General features: G+C 31.1%; 2 protein-coding genes and 1 non-coding gene across 3 annotated transcripts; 2 read left to right on the top strand and 1 right to left on the bottom strand.

The window, feature by feature from the left end:
* Positions 1–29: 29 nt before the first annotated feature.
* On the top strand, positions 30–2,566 carry LOC107017916 (probable UDP-arabinopyranose mutase 2). Its single transcript, XM_015218209.2, has 4 exons — positions 30–452; positions 1,452–1,702; positions 1,781–1,949; positions 2,044–2,566. Exons 1-4 carry the CDS (start codon positions 129–131, stop codon positions 2,371–2,373), a joined length of 1,074 nt encoding a protein of 357 aa, XP_015073695.1. The 5' UTR covers positions 30–128; the 3' UTR covers positions 2,374–2,566.
* An 853-nt stretch (positions 2,567–3,419) lies between these two features.
* LOC107018001 (uncharacterized WD repeat-containing protein C17D11.16-like) lies at positions 3,420–10,479 on the top strand. Its single transcript, XM_015218329.2, has 18 exons — positions 3,420–3,612; positions 3,703–3,782; positions 4,501–4,639; positions 5,679–5,878; positions 6,091–6,167; positions 6,246–6,341; positions 6,454–6,577; positions 6,704–6,762; positions 6,839–6,904; positions 7,854–7,924; positions 8,017–8,113; positions 8,319–8,393; positions 8,507–8,605; positions 9,111–9,254; positions 9,336–9,365; positions 9,461–9,523; positions 9,650–9,727; positions 9,919–10,479. Exons 3-18 carry the CDS (start codon positions 4,521–4,523, stop codon positions 10,000–10,002), a joined length of 1,482 nt encoding a protein of 493 aa, XP_015073815.1. The 5' UTR covers positions 3,420–3,612; positions 3,703–3,782; positions 4,501–4,520; the 3' UTR covers positions 10,003–10,479.
* Positions 10,480–11,621: 1,142 nt separating this feature from the next.
* On the bottom strand, positions 11,622–11,695 carry TRNAI-AAU. Its single transcript has one exon. It is a non-coding gene; the product is annotated as a tRNA-Ile (tRNA).
* Between the last annotated feature and the right edge of the window lie 8,549 nt (positions 11,696–20,244).

The raw sequence follows: 20,244 nt of genomic DNA, 5'->3' as shown, positions 1-20,244 counted from the left end.
AACGCAAGTAGACTAAGGAAAAGAAAAGAGTAGTCTTTGTATAAATATATATATATATATCTGTCCCAATTTTCTTTCTCACTTCAAGAACCGTTTTTTTTCCTCCTGTTTTCAGATCCATTGTTGCCATGGCAGGAGCTTCAGTGACACCAACACCATTACTGAAGGATGAGCTTGATATTGTGATACCTACAATCAGAAATCTTGATTTTTTGGAGATGTGGAGACCCTTTTTCCAGCCATATCATCTCATCATTGTTCAAGATGGTGACCCTTCAAAGACCATTAATGTCCCTGAAGGATTTGATTATGAGCTTTATAATCGTGATGATATTAACAGGATTCTTGGACCAAAAGCTTCTTGTATATCTTTTAAGGACTCTGCTTGTAGGTGCTTTGGGTATATGGTGTCTAAGAAGAAGTATATCTACACTATTGATGACGATTGCTTTGTGAGTATTACGTCAATTTTGCATATTTTTTGTGGTTTCTGTTGTGGGGGTTGGAAAAAATTGGATCTTGATGAGTTTTGGATGTGGGGTTACCTCATACTTTGTGATTGCTTTGTTTTGCTTTGTGGGTGTTGATAAAAATTGGATCTTGGTGTTTTATTGTAAACTTTTTTTTTGTTTGGTGCTGACTTGGGGTTTTGACCAGGGGTTTGAAAGAGAATAAGTGTTGAATTATGTTAACAGGTTTATGATTTGTTTGGATCTCTTCAACTATGGTAAATTTGGGGTTTGTTTTATTTGGACTTTGGAGATCTAATTGTAGATCTTATGATCTGTAACTATATGGTGTTTGGAGATCCTTTGATAGCTTCAATCTCTTCTTTTGTTAAGTTGACATTGTTATGTTATAGTTCAATTTGTTTTTATGTTGTTGCATAGTTTTTAAAATAAAGGGACCAACTTTGACCTTGATGTATGTGAGCTTCATGTTTTCTTGGCTTATTGGCTTGTTTGTTTCATAATGTTTGAACTTTGAAGCTATATGTAATGTAATTATGCTATATTACTTAATGATACACCTCCTTTTAGAATTCAATTGAGTGTTTGTATATGATAATCTTTGTTGATTGACTTTGTCCCATGCAATGATTGAATCCTTTTTAAAATAATGCCTTCCTATCTAAGGGATGATTTACTAGTAAAAAGGAAGTCTTCCATCTTAGGCCCATATATTTGTCTTGTGTCACACTTTTTACAAGTTTTACCAATCACTGCTTACTCCATAGATGTGCCATCTGGTTTTTGGACCTTCTATCTAGAACAAGAACAAAATTTTGAGCTGCCTTAGTATGATTTTTCGACGATCCAACGAAGGGGTTCGATTGATCATATGCATGAATCTCACTTCTTACTGTGGTTCCAATGCCTTGATCTGATAGTTTATTTCGTCTATCATTCATTTAATCATATGTTGAACTCCTGTTGCTTGCTGATGTGCAGGTGGCGAAAGATCCTTCTGGCAAAGACATCAATGCTCTTGAGCAGCACATAAAGAACCTGTTATGTCCTTCCACTCCACATTTCTTTAACACTCTGTATGATCCATATAGAGAAGGGGCAGATTTCGTTCGTGGATACCCCTTCAGTATGCGTGAGGGTGCTGCCACAGCTGTTTCTCATGGGCTTTGGCTCAACATCCCCGATTACGATGCACCTACTCAACTTGTTAAGCCACGTGAGAGGAACACGAGGTATGAACTGTTCCCATAAATCAAATCTTTAGAGCTTATTGAATTAGTTAGACATTTTAACATCTGTACAATTTCCAGGTATGTGGATGCTGTCATGACAATTCCTAAAGGCACTTTGTTCCCCATGTGTGGAATGAATTTGGCATTCGACCGTGAGCTGATTGGACCTGCAATGTACTTTGGCCTCATGGGTGATGGTCAGCCAATTGGTCGATACGACGATATGTGGGCTGGTTGGTGCATTAAGGTAAAAATATACCTTCTTTCTGCCGTTGATGTACGAGTAAAACAGATTTTTCGTAGAACGAATGAATTCTGATGTTGACTCATCTGATTTATAGGTGATATGCGACCATTTGGGACTGGGTGTCAAGACTGGTTTACCCTACATATGGCACAGCAAAGCAAGCAACCCCTTTGTTAACCTTAAAAAGGAGTACAAAGGCATCTACTGGCAAGAAGAGATCATTCCATTTTTCCAGTCTGCAACTCTTCCAAAAGATTGCACTAGTGTTCAACAGTGCTATCTCGAGCTGTCGAAACAGGTCAAGGAGAAACTTTCCGCTATAGACCCGTATTTCACCAAGCTAGCTGATGCCATGGTCACATGGATTGAAGCCTGGGATGAGCTCAACCCTAAACCTTCCATCTCGAACGGCCCCGGAAAGTAGAGATTTCATTTAGCTTATGGTTCTTCCCTTTTTGCAGTTTGAGTTTGAGATGAGTTGAGTTGAGCTTGGATACACTATTTATCTTATTTACTTGTTTAATGTTGTCTAGGATTTACTTTTATTGTAGACTATTATTTAATTTTCGAATTTAATTCCAAACCTTTGAGTTCAAATATTATATATCCTTCATGTTCTCTACTTTGTTCATCACTTTATTTGGTATTTTCTTCTAGTTGGAATGGTGGTCATACTTTTTGTGAATATTCGAATATGACTAATTTATTTAGTAAAATTTACAATAATATAGTAATATAACAAATAGATAGTTATATAATATTGCAAATATTTTCATTTTCAAAGTTGATGAAGTTGTGTTTGGTTACAATTTTTGCAAATAATATTTGATTGTTTGAAATTTGAAACATGCAAACATGAAAGATAATAATTGTTTTTATAAAAAATAAGAAGTTTGAGAAAATTTGCAATTGCACAAACTCTAGCCCATGGGTCTCTTATCATATCATAAATTGAATAATCTAACAAGGAGAAAACATAACATATGAATCAATTGAGCCCATCTACATAATATATGATCCATTTAACACAAAATCACAAACATTAGAATTATGTTAGAATCATTTTCTCAGTCCACGATATATCGCTATTTCTTAATTCTTGCGATCAGGGATAATGAGTTGGTTGGCTCTTAGAGTATAGCCTCTCTCGGGGTTAGCGATAAGAGTACACCGCCCCGTGTGGTAGCGGACGAACTAAGGATTTCGTGCTTGCAAGGAAGCGTGCAAGTGGGTGAACGCATCACCAGCCAAGCTAGTCACTTGGAACATAGGGGTATTCAATCCCCGAGCTTCCGGGCCTTGAGAACCGACTTCGGCCTCACACAGGTAGAGTTTGGTATTCCTTTGTCGATGGGAGTTACATTACGTGAACTTTGTCTTGATTGATTAATATTTTAAGATATATTTATACTACTTTCTATATCGAAACATGACAAATAAAATAAATTGTTGGGTTTTTCTTTAAACACTTCTGCTCAAAACCCTAAATTATTTTTCTCTCCTAACCTCTCTCACTCCTCTCAACCCCGACCGGCTCTGCAGGTCACTCCACCTCGAGCAACAGCAACAGGGCAGACCGGCAGCAGCAGCAGAGCGCGTCTGGCAGCTGCAATCTCCGGCAACTGAGGGAGTATATATCTGGTGGTTTGGGCTTAACTCCAAGGTATGTTATTTTTTTTTTTTTTGCTTTGTACCTCTGATGTTTCAAGTGTTCATATTATCTCGTTTTTCCTAAAGATTATTTCTCCTGCAGTTGCAATATTGGTGAGGGAGGTATTGCTCTTGCTGAGGCCGTGCAATCAGGGAGGTTCAGCACCTGATATTGCCGGAAAGGTTTGTATTGAAATAGGATATCATGTCCCATGAGAATATTGCTTTACTCTTATAGCCTGATGCTTAATTAGAATCTCATTTATCTATCAACTATTACCAAGTTCAATCAATTATTCAGTGGGTATCATCGGGTTTCAGATGAAAATTATTTACTGTTTAATGTATGTTTGTATGCACTGCTTGTGAAGCAAGAATTGAAAAAAAAAGGCTTAAGGAACAAATAGACTAGCATTTGTTTTCTTGAGCTTCCCTCAACACCCTTTTAGCTTTACTGTATTTCTATGTCCAATTCTTCACTTCAATGAACACATATCTCTAATCTTGATTTTGTGGTTTTGGGAATTTCATTTGGAGTAAAGATTGTGTCTTTTTGTTTTGTTTTCTTTCCTCTGAGTTTTTGATGATCAAGATCTTTTTTTGGAGTTGGGTTCTGGTTTTTACTATGTGGAGTTTCTAATAATAATGTTTTTACAAGGTTATGATTTTTGTTTTTGAGTGGCTGGGTAGTTACCTTCAGTTAAACTCTTTGTTTTGATGGTCAAACTACTCACAATTTTTTCTTTCCGAATCTCTAATTAACACAAACTCTTATTGGCTGAATAATTTTCTAGCGATAAGTTTGATTTTTGGTAATTACTTTGTGAATTTGTTTACTCATCCTTGTCTCTATTGTTGATTTGATTTCTTCTCATACTGGTGTTTTTGCTTGTGGTTGTAGGTTAATAAAGCAGTTTAAGAATGATAGCAGCTATTTCATGGGTTCCCAAAGGGGTTGCAAAGTCTGTACCAGCTGAGGCTGATCCACCTTCAAAGGAGGAAATTGAACAGATTTTGAAGAGTGGTCTTCTTGATAAACGGTACGTGTTAATTTTTTCATTATGTTTTTCCCCAATATCCGAAAGTGGTGAGAACCCTAGTTGAGGAGCCTAGAATGTAGGCAGAACTTATCATTACCTAGTGAAGGTAGAGAGGGTGTTACTGAATAATGCATAATTGTTAGTACCAATTAAATCAGTTAGGCTAAATATCAACCTGTTGATGAGTTTGAATGAGCATTATCAGAATGAATTAACCGCCCAGGTGGTGTATTGCATGTTATTTGATTCGGCAACACTGATGCTTTTCTCATATCATACAATTCACAGAGAAAAGCTTTTTGATGTGGGTAACACTCTGTTTGGATAGTGGTTATGTATTGTTTTATAATGTGTTACTGTTGTATTGCTTAAATGAATACTTTGGATAGATTGTATTGTTCTTACCTACATAACATCACACATCAATGATTTGGAAGATAAACCTACAAGAAAAGTAGGATACAAGATAGAGCTAACAACTACCGCATATTCTGTGTAATTCCGCAAAGTGGGGGTACGGGGAGGTAGATTGTACGCAGGTGTGTCCTTTAGCTCAAAGGTAGAATGGTTGTTTCGGGTAGACCTTCGATTCAAGATACAAACAGTCTAGAAAAAGTAGTAGTAGAAATAACGGAAACAACAGACAGTAATAAAACAACATATAGTAGGGAAGAGCATAAAATAAGGTTATTAAATAATAAGTAGTGATATAATGAGAAGAACAAATTAAGCTAACTACTTGATCACACCAAATCGGTCATTACACGTAATGGTACTTTTCGTCGTTATCTAACAGTAGATTTAGTGGTACAATTTAATAAAATTTAAGTAACAATAAGTACAAATATTGTATTTAAACTAACATTATAATACAATACAACGGGTAACAACCATCCAAACGAGGTGTAAATGTAATTAACATTGACTGATTGAAAACCTATATTTCTTGGAATAATGGAATTAAACTTGATACATACGTTCTGTGTAATCTTTACTTTGCGCTACTCTTGAAAGTCATGTTTCTTTACTCCCCTTCCAGTGAAGATAGTGATGATGAGGAAGCTGAAGAAGATATGAATGTTGATGAATCCAAGAAAAATGAGGATGATGAAGTTGCTATTGCATTAGCTGCTGCTGATGCACTTGGAAAGGCTACACAAGTTTCTTCTGTAGGAACTGATGACATAATAGATGGTTTAAAGGAACTGGACATGGATAACTATGATGAAGAGGAGGAGGGTAAACTTAGTGCATTGACTCATATATTGATTTGGGTTGAGCATAGTTTTTTTTATAATTCTAATGTACTGGCGGTATTTTTTATATTCAACTCTTTTTGATAAGATAAATACTTTTAATATTGATTTTTCCAAGCCTAGTTTATATCAATTTTTATTTGGAAAACTGTTCCTAACTTTTCTCTCTTTTTGCATGATGTTTTACAATGTCAGGAATTGAGCTTTTTGGTTCAGGACTCAAAGACTTGTACTACGCAAGTAATGACATGGACCCATATCTCAAGGATAAGGTTGTACTATGATCAATTTGTTGTTTCATCATGTTTTATCCGTTCAAGTATTACTAACTCAGAAAATTGTTCTTTCAGGACAATGACTCTGAAGAAGATGATGACATGATAATAAGACCTGATGATTCTGTTATAGTTTGTGCAAGCAATGAGGATGATGTCAGTCATCTCGAGGCAAGTAGAACTTACTTCACGACTCAACGGCTTGATAATACTTCCATCTGTATGGTCCAATTAGTTTCATTTTGACTGCCCTTTGATTTGTGACTTTGATCCGTGCCAACAGATTATGATTTTGGAAGATCTATCAGATGGTGGAACAAACATGTATGTTCACCATGCTCTTATTATACCTGCATTTCCTCTCTGCACAGCTTGGCTTGATTGCCCTATTAAAGGCGGGGAGAGAGGTATGGTTCTGCTTGAAGTTGAGCTTTATGCTGCTGAAGTATTCCTCTTACTGGTTTTGAACATATGTTACCTTTGAAAGCAACTTTTCATTTACTCATGTTTATAAATGAATTGTGCGGTGATAGGTAACTTCATAGCTGTGGGTTCAATGGAACCAGCAATTGAAATTTGGGACATTGACATAGTAAGTGACTCTATACTGATGTTTATGAATTCGTGAGTCACTACTGATCGTATCTCACTGTCCTCTTTCTCTGTAGATAGATGAGGTGCAACCATCTGTTATTTTAGGTGGCATCGCTGATATAAAGAGAAAGGGAAAAAAGGTAATTTAAGCAATTTGACCTTTCTATTCTTTGATCCAATTTTCGATTGGATGCTCTTGTATGCTAGGTCAGCTTCTGCAGCTGAAATTATTTCTAGATGTTAAAGCCTAAAGATAGAAATTATGTCAATGATTTTCATTGGTCATTCTCCATATCACTGTGAACTAGTTTCGGGAGACTTATATTTGGAATAAAGTAGTAGGCTACTGCAAACTTATAGAATCAACTAAAAAGATGAACAAATAGTAGGCTATGACATTTTGCAATTGAAGATAGTCAGTGTGCTCAGGTTTATGTTTCTCCTGGTGCCGATTGTCCCTCTTACTTTTTACATGTGCGACATGCCAGATCTTCAATAATAAGTTTTGTACTTTGTTGCTTGATATTCTGGAGTAGGAACTATCTGCATTAGTTATCTTACAGACTCTAATTTATGGCCATTTGAGCAACCTGAGGTGGTACCCTACAAGGAGCTATAGGTTTGTACCAACAAGTCAAGTAGCTATCTTAACGGGTTTGGACTTCTGGTCAACTGGCATGTTCTTGTTTAACTTACTCTCCATGCCGCTACTCTATTTACTGCAACATCCTGTACATGGCAGGCATATTGTGACTATCAGTGTTCATAATCTCAGTACCTTCTTTTGGTTAGAGCAGCACAATCACCAGCTTTTATGTGAACCTCCCTCATTTATCCTTGTTGGCATTGGCAATGCTCTTTTTGTGTGACAGATAGACACGAGGTAGGAAGAGAGACAGAGAGACTTATAGTAGTTTCTACATTTGGAATTAAATTGTCATATTATTTGGTTTGAAGAGAAATTTGCTCTAAACCACTATTTTGTTAGTCCGTCATGGCAGCAGACAAGTGGGAATGCCAGTATATGATAATTGTCTGAGAAAACTTACTTTTATGCTCCATTTACCTACTACGCAAATTCTCTTGCAGAAATCTATCAAATACAAAAAGGATAGCCACAAGGATGCAGTACTTGGTCTTTCTTGGAACAAGGAATATAGGTATGGTAATTTGATTAGTGTTTGATGTTTGCTAGTGCATCTCTTTGAGGCTTAGTCAAACTTCAGATCGTCTTATTCAACATTCTATGCAGGAATATACTTGCTAGTGCTAGTGCTGATCATACCGTCAAGGTTTGGGATGTGACTACCGAAGCCTGTAATCTCACTATGAATGACCATACTGACAAGGTAGAATTTTGAAAATTTAGCAGTTCTATAAACATCTCAGCGTGTTGTATCAGTACCCCCAGTAACCTAGATAAAGTTAAAATATCTCATCTTTGCTAGAGTTTGGAATATGACTGATGAAAGTTGAATTACGTATAGAACATTAGACTAACTTGCTTACAAATTATTGAAAGAAGTAGATTCATTGCCTTGCTATGTTTGACAGGTTCAAGCAGTTGCATGGAATCCATTTGCTCCACAGATTCTTCTGAGCGGATCATTCGATCATACAGTTTGCTTGGTGATAGAACACTTCTTCTTTTTCCTTTTTTGCCCCGTTTATTCTTGAAAGTTAGGATTGTGGATTAGTTTCTTACTTTAAGATGCTAATTAATGTTTCAACATTTCTTGCAGAAGGATGGGAGGAAACCCTCTCACAGTGGATTTAAGTTTTCAGTTGGTGCTGATGTTGAAAGCTTGGCTTGGGATCCGCATTCGGAGCATTCATTTGTGGTCAGTGCTCGCATCATGTTTGTTATTAATGCAATCTGTGTTGAGGCTATATTTGCTTTGGTGTGCTACATGATAGATTCTGATATGGGATTCATAGTGGAGAGATTGTTAACAATTCTTGGCATTAGTATGAGAACTGAGAATGGGATTGGGGGTGGAATGATATTGAAATTAAGTTTGACAATTAGTTTACTTTTCCCCGTGCATATTAGTTTTATATTTTTTGCTTGTTGAACTGTTTGACATATATTATTTATTTAATACAGAAAATTGGAAGTATTTATCAGCTCCGAGTCTCTATGGACTTGAATGAAAATAAACACTGGATAAATTCAAAACGCCGCATAATTATGTTCCCCTTGGCTCAATCACTAAATTTCTGTACCTAAGCCTTTTTGGGAAGGATGAATAAATTCATTTTAAAGTCAGGTCAAGAATCTCATTCTTGATGTATATTAGATATTAAGAAATTGCTAACCAAATCAGAGTTCCTTAAAACTTTCAGGTCAGCTTGGAGAACGGTACCGTCACTAGTTTTGATATCCGTGCTGCTAGTTCTGCTTCGACTTCTGAGACAAAGCCAAGTTTCACCATCCATGCTCATGATAAAGCAGCGTCCTCGTTGTGCTTCAATCCTCTAGTCCCAAATGTAAGAGGGACTTTTTTTTTTTGGCTTTACCCTTATTTAATGTTTCCTTTTCACTCACTTTGCTCGTGTATTGTTGGGCAGCTTCTTGCAACTGGCTCCACGGACAAGATGGTACGCTCTATCTGTCTCTGCTGCTTATTACCTAGTTTTATATATTCCATGGGATGAGAGCTATTTTGGTTATTAATTTGATAAATGTGCTGCAGGTTAAATTATGGGATTTGACCAACAATCAACCTTCTTGTATTGCATCTAGGAATCCGAAAGCGGTATGTGATTTTCAAATGATTTGTGGTTCTTAAAAATTCAAGTCTGAGGCTTATATTTCCTCAAACCTGATATAAAAAAAGGTTTTAGATGGTTGCTTAGACTCTTTTGTTTTATATTATTATTAGGGAGCCGTCTTCACTGTATCCTTCTCAGATGATTGCCCCTTTTTTCTTGCTATTGGTGGCTCTAAAGGGAAGTTGCAGGTGCGTTCTGTTCCTTTTGAAACTTTTGGTTAGTTCTGGTAAATCCCCTGACCTCCTATCTTTTGGAAGGAGGTCCTCAGCAACACAACGTAAAAGAACTTTTGGTTCTAATAAGCAATCTCTAGCAATTAATCAACAGTTGAAGTTTCTGTGCTTTTGAGCTGAGAACTGTCTTTGCTTATCGTTTCCAGCTATGGGATATTTCTTCTGAAGATGCCGTGTTGAAGAAATATGGCAAATACGTTGTACAGAAAAAGCAGTCTCCCAAATCATAATGCAAATGTATTCATGGAGATATTGGTTATGAGTTCTAAAAGTGAAAATATTGCCTCCCCCATTATTTACATATGAGCATGGAAAATTTTGCTGTTGCTGCACATTGCCTGGACAAAGTGAAAGAGGAAAGTGAAGAGTTTGGTCGAATCAAGGTAGCTGTGTTTTTTTTTTCTTTGGTACGTAACCAACACGAGTTCATTGAACGTATCGTAATGGTGATTAGGTAGAGTTATCTTGTACTTGTGTTGGTTGAAGGTATTAGATTTTCGATGATATATTAGTTGACGTCTAGCTAGCTGTTTGAACACCATTATCTAGAAAAAGAAAACACATTTGAGATGTTGGTTGATTTTTTATTTATTTATATTAGTCCGTCCAGGATAAAATATGAAAGTAAGACAATCTTGTTCTATTTTTACATGGTTCCTTTTAGAGCCAAATATGAGGTAATGCATTTTGCATATTGTTAATTTTCATAGCATAGCTGTTTGTGGAAATCAGAAAGATTTCAAGTTATCACGCAAGTGACTGATAATACGATGCAATTTTTGATAATATTATCACATATTTATACAAAAAAGCAAGCATTCTCATTGAGATTTTCACTCATAAGAAAAGAAAATTAATTAATAGATGGAATCATATAATACACAGAAAAAATAACTAGTTATTGGAAGAAAAAATCTAATGTTAGAATTGTGATTAACAAGAACAAAAAGAAAGCACTAGGTAGAACTACTTGTATAAGGGTCTCTCTAATGTTTCAATATTTGATACTCTCTTGATTGACTTCAATAGTTCATTAGATCAATTGAACTTTGGTGATTTGGAATTCCGACGTCAATTTTTGGTGGATGTCTATTAAGACGTTAGCTATGGAGCCAATTCACCTTGATTGCTAAAAAGGACCCATTTTCAAACTCAAGCGAGTCTCGGAGAAGGTAAATCCCCCATTTACAACCACAAAATTTCTATCATTATTCATTTTGGACCACAAGTTTTAAAAGTCTTTTTTTCTTTCATAAACTTTGTATCAAGTCAAACCATCTCACATTAAATGAAATGGAAAGAGTACTATTTTGATGAGCAATTATACGTAAAAGTCTCTCTTTAACTAGGTATAAGTGAAGTCTTAAGGTCCTGAACAATTTAGAATGTTTTTCTTTTCTAAACTTTATTGAAAGCTCTCTTTGTCTGGTCATATTTGTATACTCAATTACAAATTAAAGATGTAGACAAAGAGAACAACAAAAAGTAAAATCAAAATTAACCTCCTAATCTCCAAATAAAAGAAAAAGTTTTAAAATCAAATGATTTGTGTAGTGGATTAGATTGGAATTATTTTTCCCTCGAGGCTTCGGATTCAATCTGAGAGAGTATAGAAAAATCCTTGGTTGGGCGCACTAAATTTTATATTGAAACTCGAGGTTGACTATGAAATTTCATATCAAATTCGGACATGTTTGGCCAAATTTCATATTTCCCACTGTATTTTGTGTACATGCCCATGTATAACACTCTATATCTCCATTTTTCTCTTGTATATCTATCTATCTATGAAGAATATAAGACATATGTGCATTATGAAAAATATAAATGTTATAAAAAAAATTAAAACTGGCCCATGCAGGTCTCGAACCTGCGACCTTCGCGTTATTAGCACGACGCTCTAACCAACTGAGCTAATGGGCCACTCATGATGTAATTAGTCATTATTTTCTCAGTCTTCTAATTATTCACTGGTTTACATATTCTTATTAATTTATTGTTGCTCCACTTTTTGTCACTCTCACTTTTATCGAACAAAGTTATTTCGATATTAATTATTTCTAAATAAGTTATTCTATTATGTATATATATAAGATAACATTGTTATCACTATGACAGATAGTGAGATAAATAATTCAAGATTATTTAATATATACTTCCAACTAAATGTAAGATAAATTAATCATACATTTTAAATTTAAAGTATTATATCTTATATTTTACACCAAACATCTCTTTAATGTATTACGGATTCAATAAAAGTGCTAATTTCCCTTTATTTCATTACCCAAGAACGTTATAAATTTGTACACAAAAATTAAAGATGATACTTCTTTCGTTTCCTTTTAGTTGTCATAATTTCTTTTTTTAGAGTCAAACTATAAGAACTTTAACGAATATTTTACAACATATTTTTTCACCATATTGATATACAAAAAGTTATAATTTATAATACTTTTCATATAATTTTTTCATGAATATTTAAATTTTTAATTTAAAATATCAAATTAATATAATTTAATTTAACTTTTAAAAATTAAATTAAATTAACTTTCGAAAAGTGTAACATGATAATTAAAAAATGACAAATAACAAATGTATATATGTTGCATCAAGTCCGACAGCTTAACGCATTTAATTAAAGTGCATTGTTATAATCAAGCATTGCATTTGTCCCCCATTAATTAAACATTATACAAAGGTGTGTTGTCGACTTAAAATTAACTGAAAAAGATAGCTCATCTACTACTTTCTTCGTTCATATTTATTTGTTTATATTTAACTTGATGTTAATATAATAAATTAAAATATATTATTAAATTTTGATAGACTTATTTATATTATCTGTTTAAAATTTGATTTATTTATGACATTATCATTTCAGAAAAGAATTCATCCATATCATTATTTTTTTAACTGAATAAATCATCTAAATATTGAAAAATAAATAATATATTAAATTACTAAAGGTAAAATAAATATAAAATGGTAAATTTATTTGAATTAATTTTGACTAGTCTAAAGACATTACTCTATTTTAACAACTTTAGTACTTGATAAATTTATTTGAATTGATTCTATTTAATCTACTGTACAAGATTAAATAGATTAGACGTGTGGTTAATGTACCATGCTAAACTGACAGGTCAGTTACATACCAACGTATTCAATTCGTAAAAAAATTATATTATGTATATCGAAAATAATATTACATATATATATATATATATATATATAAGTTAAAAATAATCTTCTAAAGATATATATAATTATCAGTAAAATTTTTGACTACGTCACTGAATAAGACATGTAGTTCAATCGACTCATGATGGTTAATTACGAATGCTAAGAATTTTTGGCAACATATCATGTTTGAATTATTTGTGTTTGGGTCTGGATAGATGACGATGTTATTTGAGAGAAACAATAGCCTTCGAAAATAAATTAGAAAAAATATGTTTTACTTTATATATATATATATATATATATATATATATATATATATTATGTTTAGTGTCAAAACTAAATATATTATTTATTTTGAAACGGAACAAATAATTTTAATATGTATATGAAAGTAGAAATAACATTTACAAATATTATAATTAAAGCTTATAATGATTACTGTAGATGTGCGTCTGTTATAAAGAGATTAGTTACTTTGTTAATGACAATTATTGTCATTAATGGTTAAGAAATCCATGCTTGTACTACAAAAACGTGTCGATATTTTATTTGCTTATCCTACTTTGAGTTTTCACAGAGAACTTTTTTTTTTAAAAAAAACATTGGTAACTATAAGTAGTAAATACACTTTTTGATTAAAAAAAAAATAATATTAAATTTTGGACGTAACTCACGTGCTTAAGTTTTATAAGGAGTTTATTTATATTAATATGATATTTTTGTTATTGTTTAGTATATCGCATCACGTTATGTGCTTAGCATCTGGTATGTAGACTTAATATTAGTTGAGATATATCATATTTTAATAACATATAAAATTAGATTTTGTGCATCATATATTATTATAAGTGGGAAGCTCCTAACTTAAAAGTTGAATTACTATTTTGCCCTTATTTTATCCTTAAATTAAATTAAATATTAATATATAATTAATTTAATATTAAATAATCATATTTAAATACATGCATCTAGAGTCTAGACACAATGGTTTAAATTCTAATTATTTACGTACTAAGTAATAATTATATTATATTATACTAAATACTAAAAATAAGAAGGTGTAAAGTCAAACTTTGAAAGATAAAAATATTTTCTAGAAAATTGTTAGAAATTATTTCATAGGAAATTGTTAGGAATTACTTTTTTTTAAAAATAAAAATTATCTATTCTTTCTCTATAATGAATGTGGTTAAATGATTAAATTTGTTATCCTCTCTCTTTAGTTAGTATAATTAAATGTATTGAATTATTAGTAAAAACAATCACCTTTCCTCTACCCCATGTCTTAGATCATTTAACTTTCTGAAAATTAACTTAAACAATTCTTCACCTTTTCATCTTATCCAATTAATCTTTAGCTATATATATGTATCATGAAAATATTTTTCTTTACCACTTGCCTCGTGTTGATGTGAATCATTAGGCAATTTTCAGGTATTTTTTTTTGTTTTAAAATATTAATATTTGTAGATCCTCATTAGAATGATATTTTGTATCATAAATTTTATCTTTACCATTTTAGATTGCTTTTTTTTTTGTTACGGGAGAAAAAAAAACTCTACTCCTTGTGTATTTCTTTTTACTATATATATTGTTATAATAAAAGTCTTAAGAAGGATATGAATGTTGTATTTATTCTTATCTGTTTAATTTTTTTTGTATTCTTTACCGATTATACTTCTTTAATATAATATTCTATGAAATTATGAATGTTATAAGTTTATTTTTATTAGTGCTGAAATTACTAATTTATGACATTTAGATTCGTTTTTAAATGTACTTTTATAATATTTATTTACTTTTATCTTTCCTTACTAATATAGTTTCTTTAACTAGCTACATATTTGTGTACTTACCAATATGGAGCGTAATGAGAGATTATTAACGATAAAGTCATATAGATATATTCATATTATTAGATGCTATAGTAATATAATTATTTTTCCATATTTCTTGCTTGATGGTCAATATACTATTCGATTATTATGAATTTTATTTAATGAATAAAATATAAATTGGTAAAACTAATATTTTTAATTTTAACATTTTCCATATAATAATTCAACTTTATAATAATTGTATGGGACAAACGTACAACGCACGTTCCAGAGACTAGTTTATCTAAAAATATGAAATGTAATTGAANTAGATGCTATAGTAATATAATTATTTTTCCATATTTCTTGCTTGATGGTCAATATACTATTCGACTATTATGAATTTTATTTAATGAATAAAATATAAATTGGTAAAACTAATATTTCTAATTTTAACATTTTCCATATAATAATTCAACTTTATAATAATTGTATGGGACAAACGTGCAACGCACGTTCCGGAGACTAGTAATATAATAAACACGTAAAAATAAAAATAACATGTATTTAATTTTGGTGTCCCAAAAGTTGGAATTCATTAAAATTTTGTGAAGATATTTTACCTAAAGATGTAAACCGTTAGCTTTCAATTAATTTGACTAATCTAAAGAAATTACTCTATTTTAACAACTTTAGTACAATTTGAATTGATTCTATTTAATCAACTGTGTGCTTTGAACTAGCAGTTTTGAGTACAACATTTTTTATTACTACGACACTAAATAAGACGTGTGGTTCAATGGACATTTGCAAATATTTATTATAATTAAAATTTAAAGCTTATGATGATGGCTGTGTAAATGTGTTACCTGTAATAAAGGGATTAGTTACTGTTGTTAAAGACAATTGTTGTCATTAATGGTTAATAGTACAAAAACGTGTCGATATTTTGTTTGCATAATTTCCTACTTTGGGTTTTCATAGAGTATGTTCTTTCCCTAACCTATTATTGGTTGAGATATGTCATGTTCTGATATTATATAAAATTTGATCCGATCCCTATCTCAAAGAAGCAGGAGTGTTCAAATCTTACAAAAAATTCAATCATCTTAGAGGTTAGTGTAGTTAAAGAGAGACTTGAGACAAAGAAAAGTATTCTAAGTCTTCAATTATGTATATTTGCGATATAAAAGAGAGTAATTATATATGGACTCTTTAACTAATTCGAAATTGTTTGAGTTGTACAATGTTGTTGGATTGTTGTATCCGAAAGGGGACAAGTCAAGAGTTATACCGCTACATCGGTGTAGATTATGTCGCAGTGAGCTTGAATCTCTTTAAAGAGAGCGAGATATCGCGCCTAAGCCTAAAAATTTGTTTTTTCATTTTTGTCATTTTATTTTCAACTGTAATATATTGTATTTGTGATATAGTACACCAACAAATCCTGCTATGTTATCATGTAAAATTAGATCTTTTGCCAAACTGTGACCCCAAATGCTAGGTCAAATAAAGAAGACTTGTCTAAGCTTTATAAGGAGTCCAACAAACTTATTATCACTCTATTTGGTTGAGTAGGGTGATAAGGACCACTAATTATTAGGATCTTCGTGGGTTTACAAATTAGTCAAGGAAAGAAAAAAAAAACATATACAATTAAGTGGAGGGGGAGAAAGAATTTTTTTTTGTTTCCCTCTCGGTGTCCAAAGTTCACATTGAAGTCTCGACTAAATTTGGAAGACGCTCTGAAGGTCTCATTTGGGGATGGTGCTCCCAACAGAATTTTCTCCATACCCAAAACTTGAACCCTAGACCTCTGGTTAACCACAACCCATGTTGATAGAAGAGAGTTTATTTAGAAATGAATCATTTATATTATTTGCTTAGTTTTTTATTTTGATGATGTAAGAAAAAGTAGAAGGAAACCATATTTATTCCTAATGGATGTAGTGAGAGAGAATGAGAACCAACAAAAAACTAAATATTCTTGAACTACTTTTTCATGCAAGTTATTCTTTATTAAAACCATCTATATTCTTTCATTATATTAAAATGCTTTTTCATTATATTAAAATATATTTTCAATTTTGGATTATTTTTACTAAAATTATTAGCCTGTGTAAGAGTACCATATATACAATGCAAATAAAAGAACTTTATTCTTACTTGTCATTTCTTATTTCAAGATGTAATTGTAGATTCTCAACCAAAAAGAGATAAGAGAATAGAATAATCCAATATTACTTGCTCCATCTTTTTAGCAGAGAATATACCCATCTCCAAAAGAATGGACAATATGTATTTCACCCATAAATAAATAAATAAAATATTATATATATATATATATATATATATATATATATGTATGTATGTGTGTGTGTGTTTGTGTGTGTATATATATATATAAGGGAAAGTTGTTTCTCTTATTTGAGTTATGAAGTAATTCTTTTATATGTCATATTTGTATGGAATGTGTATAATGACTATGATATTAATATAAAATTGGCACTTATCTAATTTTATATTTTATTTATTTATGAAATGAGTGCACTAATTGATATTTATGAATTGTGATATTCAACTTAGGTGATATCAATTAATTTGTATGTCAATTCCCAAACACTATGTGCTTTATCTTTTGAATCAATATTTTCTCTCATTAATCTTTGTGTTGAATCAAGATTGATTAATTACTTTAACGTATTTTAGTTTATGTGATTACAAATCTTGATTTTAAATATTTCAAATTGAAGTGAAATATTGTTTGATATGTATGGAGTAACATGATGACACATTCTTAGGTATCTAATATCCAACTCATGTAACAGAAACATGTGGTATGTCCCCAAAAGATGCATCAATGGGGAGTGTGCTATGTCTTGTTTAAGGAAAAACAAACAACATTTAAGGTTGTTATACATTTTAGTAGCACCAAAAATTCTTGTAAAACCCTTAGATTGCTAAATACTTTTTGACTTTCAATTATATGTGTTGACAGTGTAAAAGATATTCACGATCGAATTATTTGTTTAGTAATTATTGATGAATTTAAATTGATAATCTAGTAAAAATATACTTACCTTTATTGTATATTGATGGTGTAAAAAGATATTTATAATGTCGAGTGTGTATATAATTTGTGAAAAAGTCCCGTCTCGATGGTTTAAGAAATGGTATTTATTTTAATATGATCTGAACAGTCTTTTTCTTATGAGTTCGCTCCTTACATGATATTAATACACGATTCATCCCATTCTTACTTTTCGATGTTAGATCTTCATATTAAAATTATCCACGCATTATATGTCCAGTCATAGCTAGAAAAAATATGTGATCTCTTTAATATAGTTTAGACATTTTTTTTTTTCGTCATGAGTTAACTTTTGAATTTTATCGATACGATATTTCCAATATAAGGGGCTAATAATGTATCTCCATATAAAGGTCTTTTCAAACACTCCCCAATCCCAGTAAGGGATACAAATACCTACAACCTTTAATAATATGTCTCACAATTTCCATTAAAATGGAAAAACTTTTATTTTTAGTAGTTTATAAAATAATGAGAACTGAGAACATTTTAATAAAATGTAATTACAAACGTTTCTGATACCTTATTTACGAATCATGATTTACTTATTAAAAAAATTGTATAAAAATATATAATTAAAATTCTCATAATATTTTAATAGTTTTAAACAAATTATGTTATTTTCCAATAAAAATATTATTTTTATAATCTAATTACCTATTTAAATAAAATTTTAATTTTAATTTCAAATCAATCTAACTTCAAAAAGGGCCTAAAAAGATACCATTTGTTGAGAACTTCAAATCAAATTGGGGCATATGGAATACATGCCCACTGCTCAGTGCTCTACACGTTAACATGCTTAAAAATCAAAAGTTTTGGTTAGACTTGACAGCCACCAATCAAATTCTAGAGATAACATAAAGATATTAGTAAATAAAATAATTATCGATAAAGACTGTGATAGTATACATATGATTCTTTTATTCTTAATTAGAGTTTTGAATTTTTATTTGGTATGAAAAGACATTTGTTATAGAGTGTTTCCCACTTAAAACGAGCCACACATGACTAGAATTGAAATTAGTCGAGGCCTTAATACGAATATTAAAAGAGTTATTCGCACGACTATTCTAATTTCGGGGTAGTTTTTTTATTTTTGACTCTTAAATTTATGATCTTTAATTTTTGTTGTTTAAGTAAATAAAAAGCGACTGAAAACACTCATGAGTGGCTCGACAGTGTAAAAAAAAAGATATGCGTCTTAGGCCCCTAAATTTAAGGGGGCTCATTTTTAATAATAATAGGTTATAAGTTATTATTTTTTAACAAATATAGAATATTATTTACAGAAAAAGTAAAGATTTTATGAAAAATAAAGAAATTACTAGAAGAAATTTGACATATCTGGAGTACTATATCTCATGAAAAATAATTTAAAATAAGAATGGTTGTATTATCAATTGAAAACAAGAAGAAATTAATTTTATAAAAATTATTAACAATTCAAGTTTAAGGCCCCGTTTAATTTTTACTTTAGACTACTAATATGCTTGAGCTGCTCCTGTAAATACTTCTTACATCAAAAAAAAATTAAAGACAAATTTACAAGGCAAAATATTATATATTTACATCATAATATATAGCACCAAGTTTTGCATACCAAATTATGCTCACTTAATTCCTACAAAACCTAATATGGCAAAAATTCTTTTAACTTATGTCTTCCAAATTAGATACTACACAACTTATACCTAAAAAAATTTCTAAACTTATGTCTCCTTTGATTTATTTTGTAATTTGATACAAATTAAATACCACCCCAAAATAGGGGCAAAAACTTGATATTAAAAGGTTAGTTGGTGAGAAACCAAAAATAATAATAGTTAATAGTATAGACTTGTCTTTTTTTTTTTTGGCCCTAAACATCAAAACATATTTTACTTATATATTAATTATAGAGAGACAAGGGACACAGGCAGAAGAAATAACAAAAGCAGTTTGCAGTATTACCAAAAATGCAATATTTAAAAGGTCTAAAGTGATATTAATAAGGGTCATTTGATCGTGAATAAATTATTTCAGAATTAATTAGTTATTTTAAAACAAATTATTTCACTATATATATATGAGATAACGTATTTCGTTATTAAAATATAAATGGGGGAAGGAGAAATAATCTAAGAATTACTATCTAATACTTCCAACTAAACACACGATAAAATAATTTTATATTTTATCCTGAAATTATTATACCTTATACATCAAATATAAGAAAAATAGATACAATGTTGTAATATTAGGAAACCCCATGACCCCACAAAGCTATTTATTACCCTAAGAACAAAAGGACAGAAAAAAGAAGCAAAACCATAACTACACTATCAATATCCTATTATACATAGCCTTTTTTTTTTTTCCTTTTATCAAAACATGAC

Source organism: Solanum pennellii, chromosome 4 (genome assembly GCF_001406875.1).
Source record: "Solanum pennellii chromosome 4, SPENNV200".
Classification (NCBI taxonomy): domain Eukaryota; kingdom Viridiplantae; phylum Streptophyta; class Magnoliopsida; order Solanales; family Solanaceae; genus Solanum; species Solanum pennellii.
This window is presented reverse-complemented; position numbering and strand designations above follow the sequence as displayed.

Coding starts and splice junctions, on each gene's coding strand:
- LOC107018001 (XM_015218329.2), top strand. CDS start 4,521: ATGATAGCAGCTATTTCATGGGTTCCCAAAGGGGTTGCAAAGTCTGTA. Junction 6,763..6,838: donor AAATTTGGGACATTGACATA/GTAAGTGACTCT, acceptor CTTTCTCTGTAG/ATAGATGAGGTGCAACCATC. Junction 8,394..8,506: donor TCGATCATACAGTTTGCTTG/GTGATAGAACAC, acceptor CATTTCTTGCAG/AAGGATGGGAGGAAACCCTC.
- LOC107017916 (XM_015218209.2), top strand. CDS start 129: ATGGCAGGAGCTTCAGTGACACCAACACCATTACTGAAGGATGAGCTT. Junction 453..1,451: donor CTATTGATGACGATTGCTTT/GTGAGTATTACG, acceptor GCTGATGTGCAG/GTGGCGAAAGATCCTTCTGG. Junction 1,703..1,780: donor CCACGTGAGAGGAACACGAG/GTATGAACTGTT, acceptor TACAATTTCCAG/GTATGTGGATGCTGTCATGA.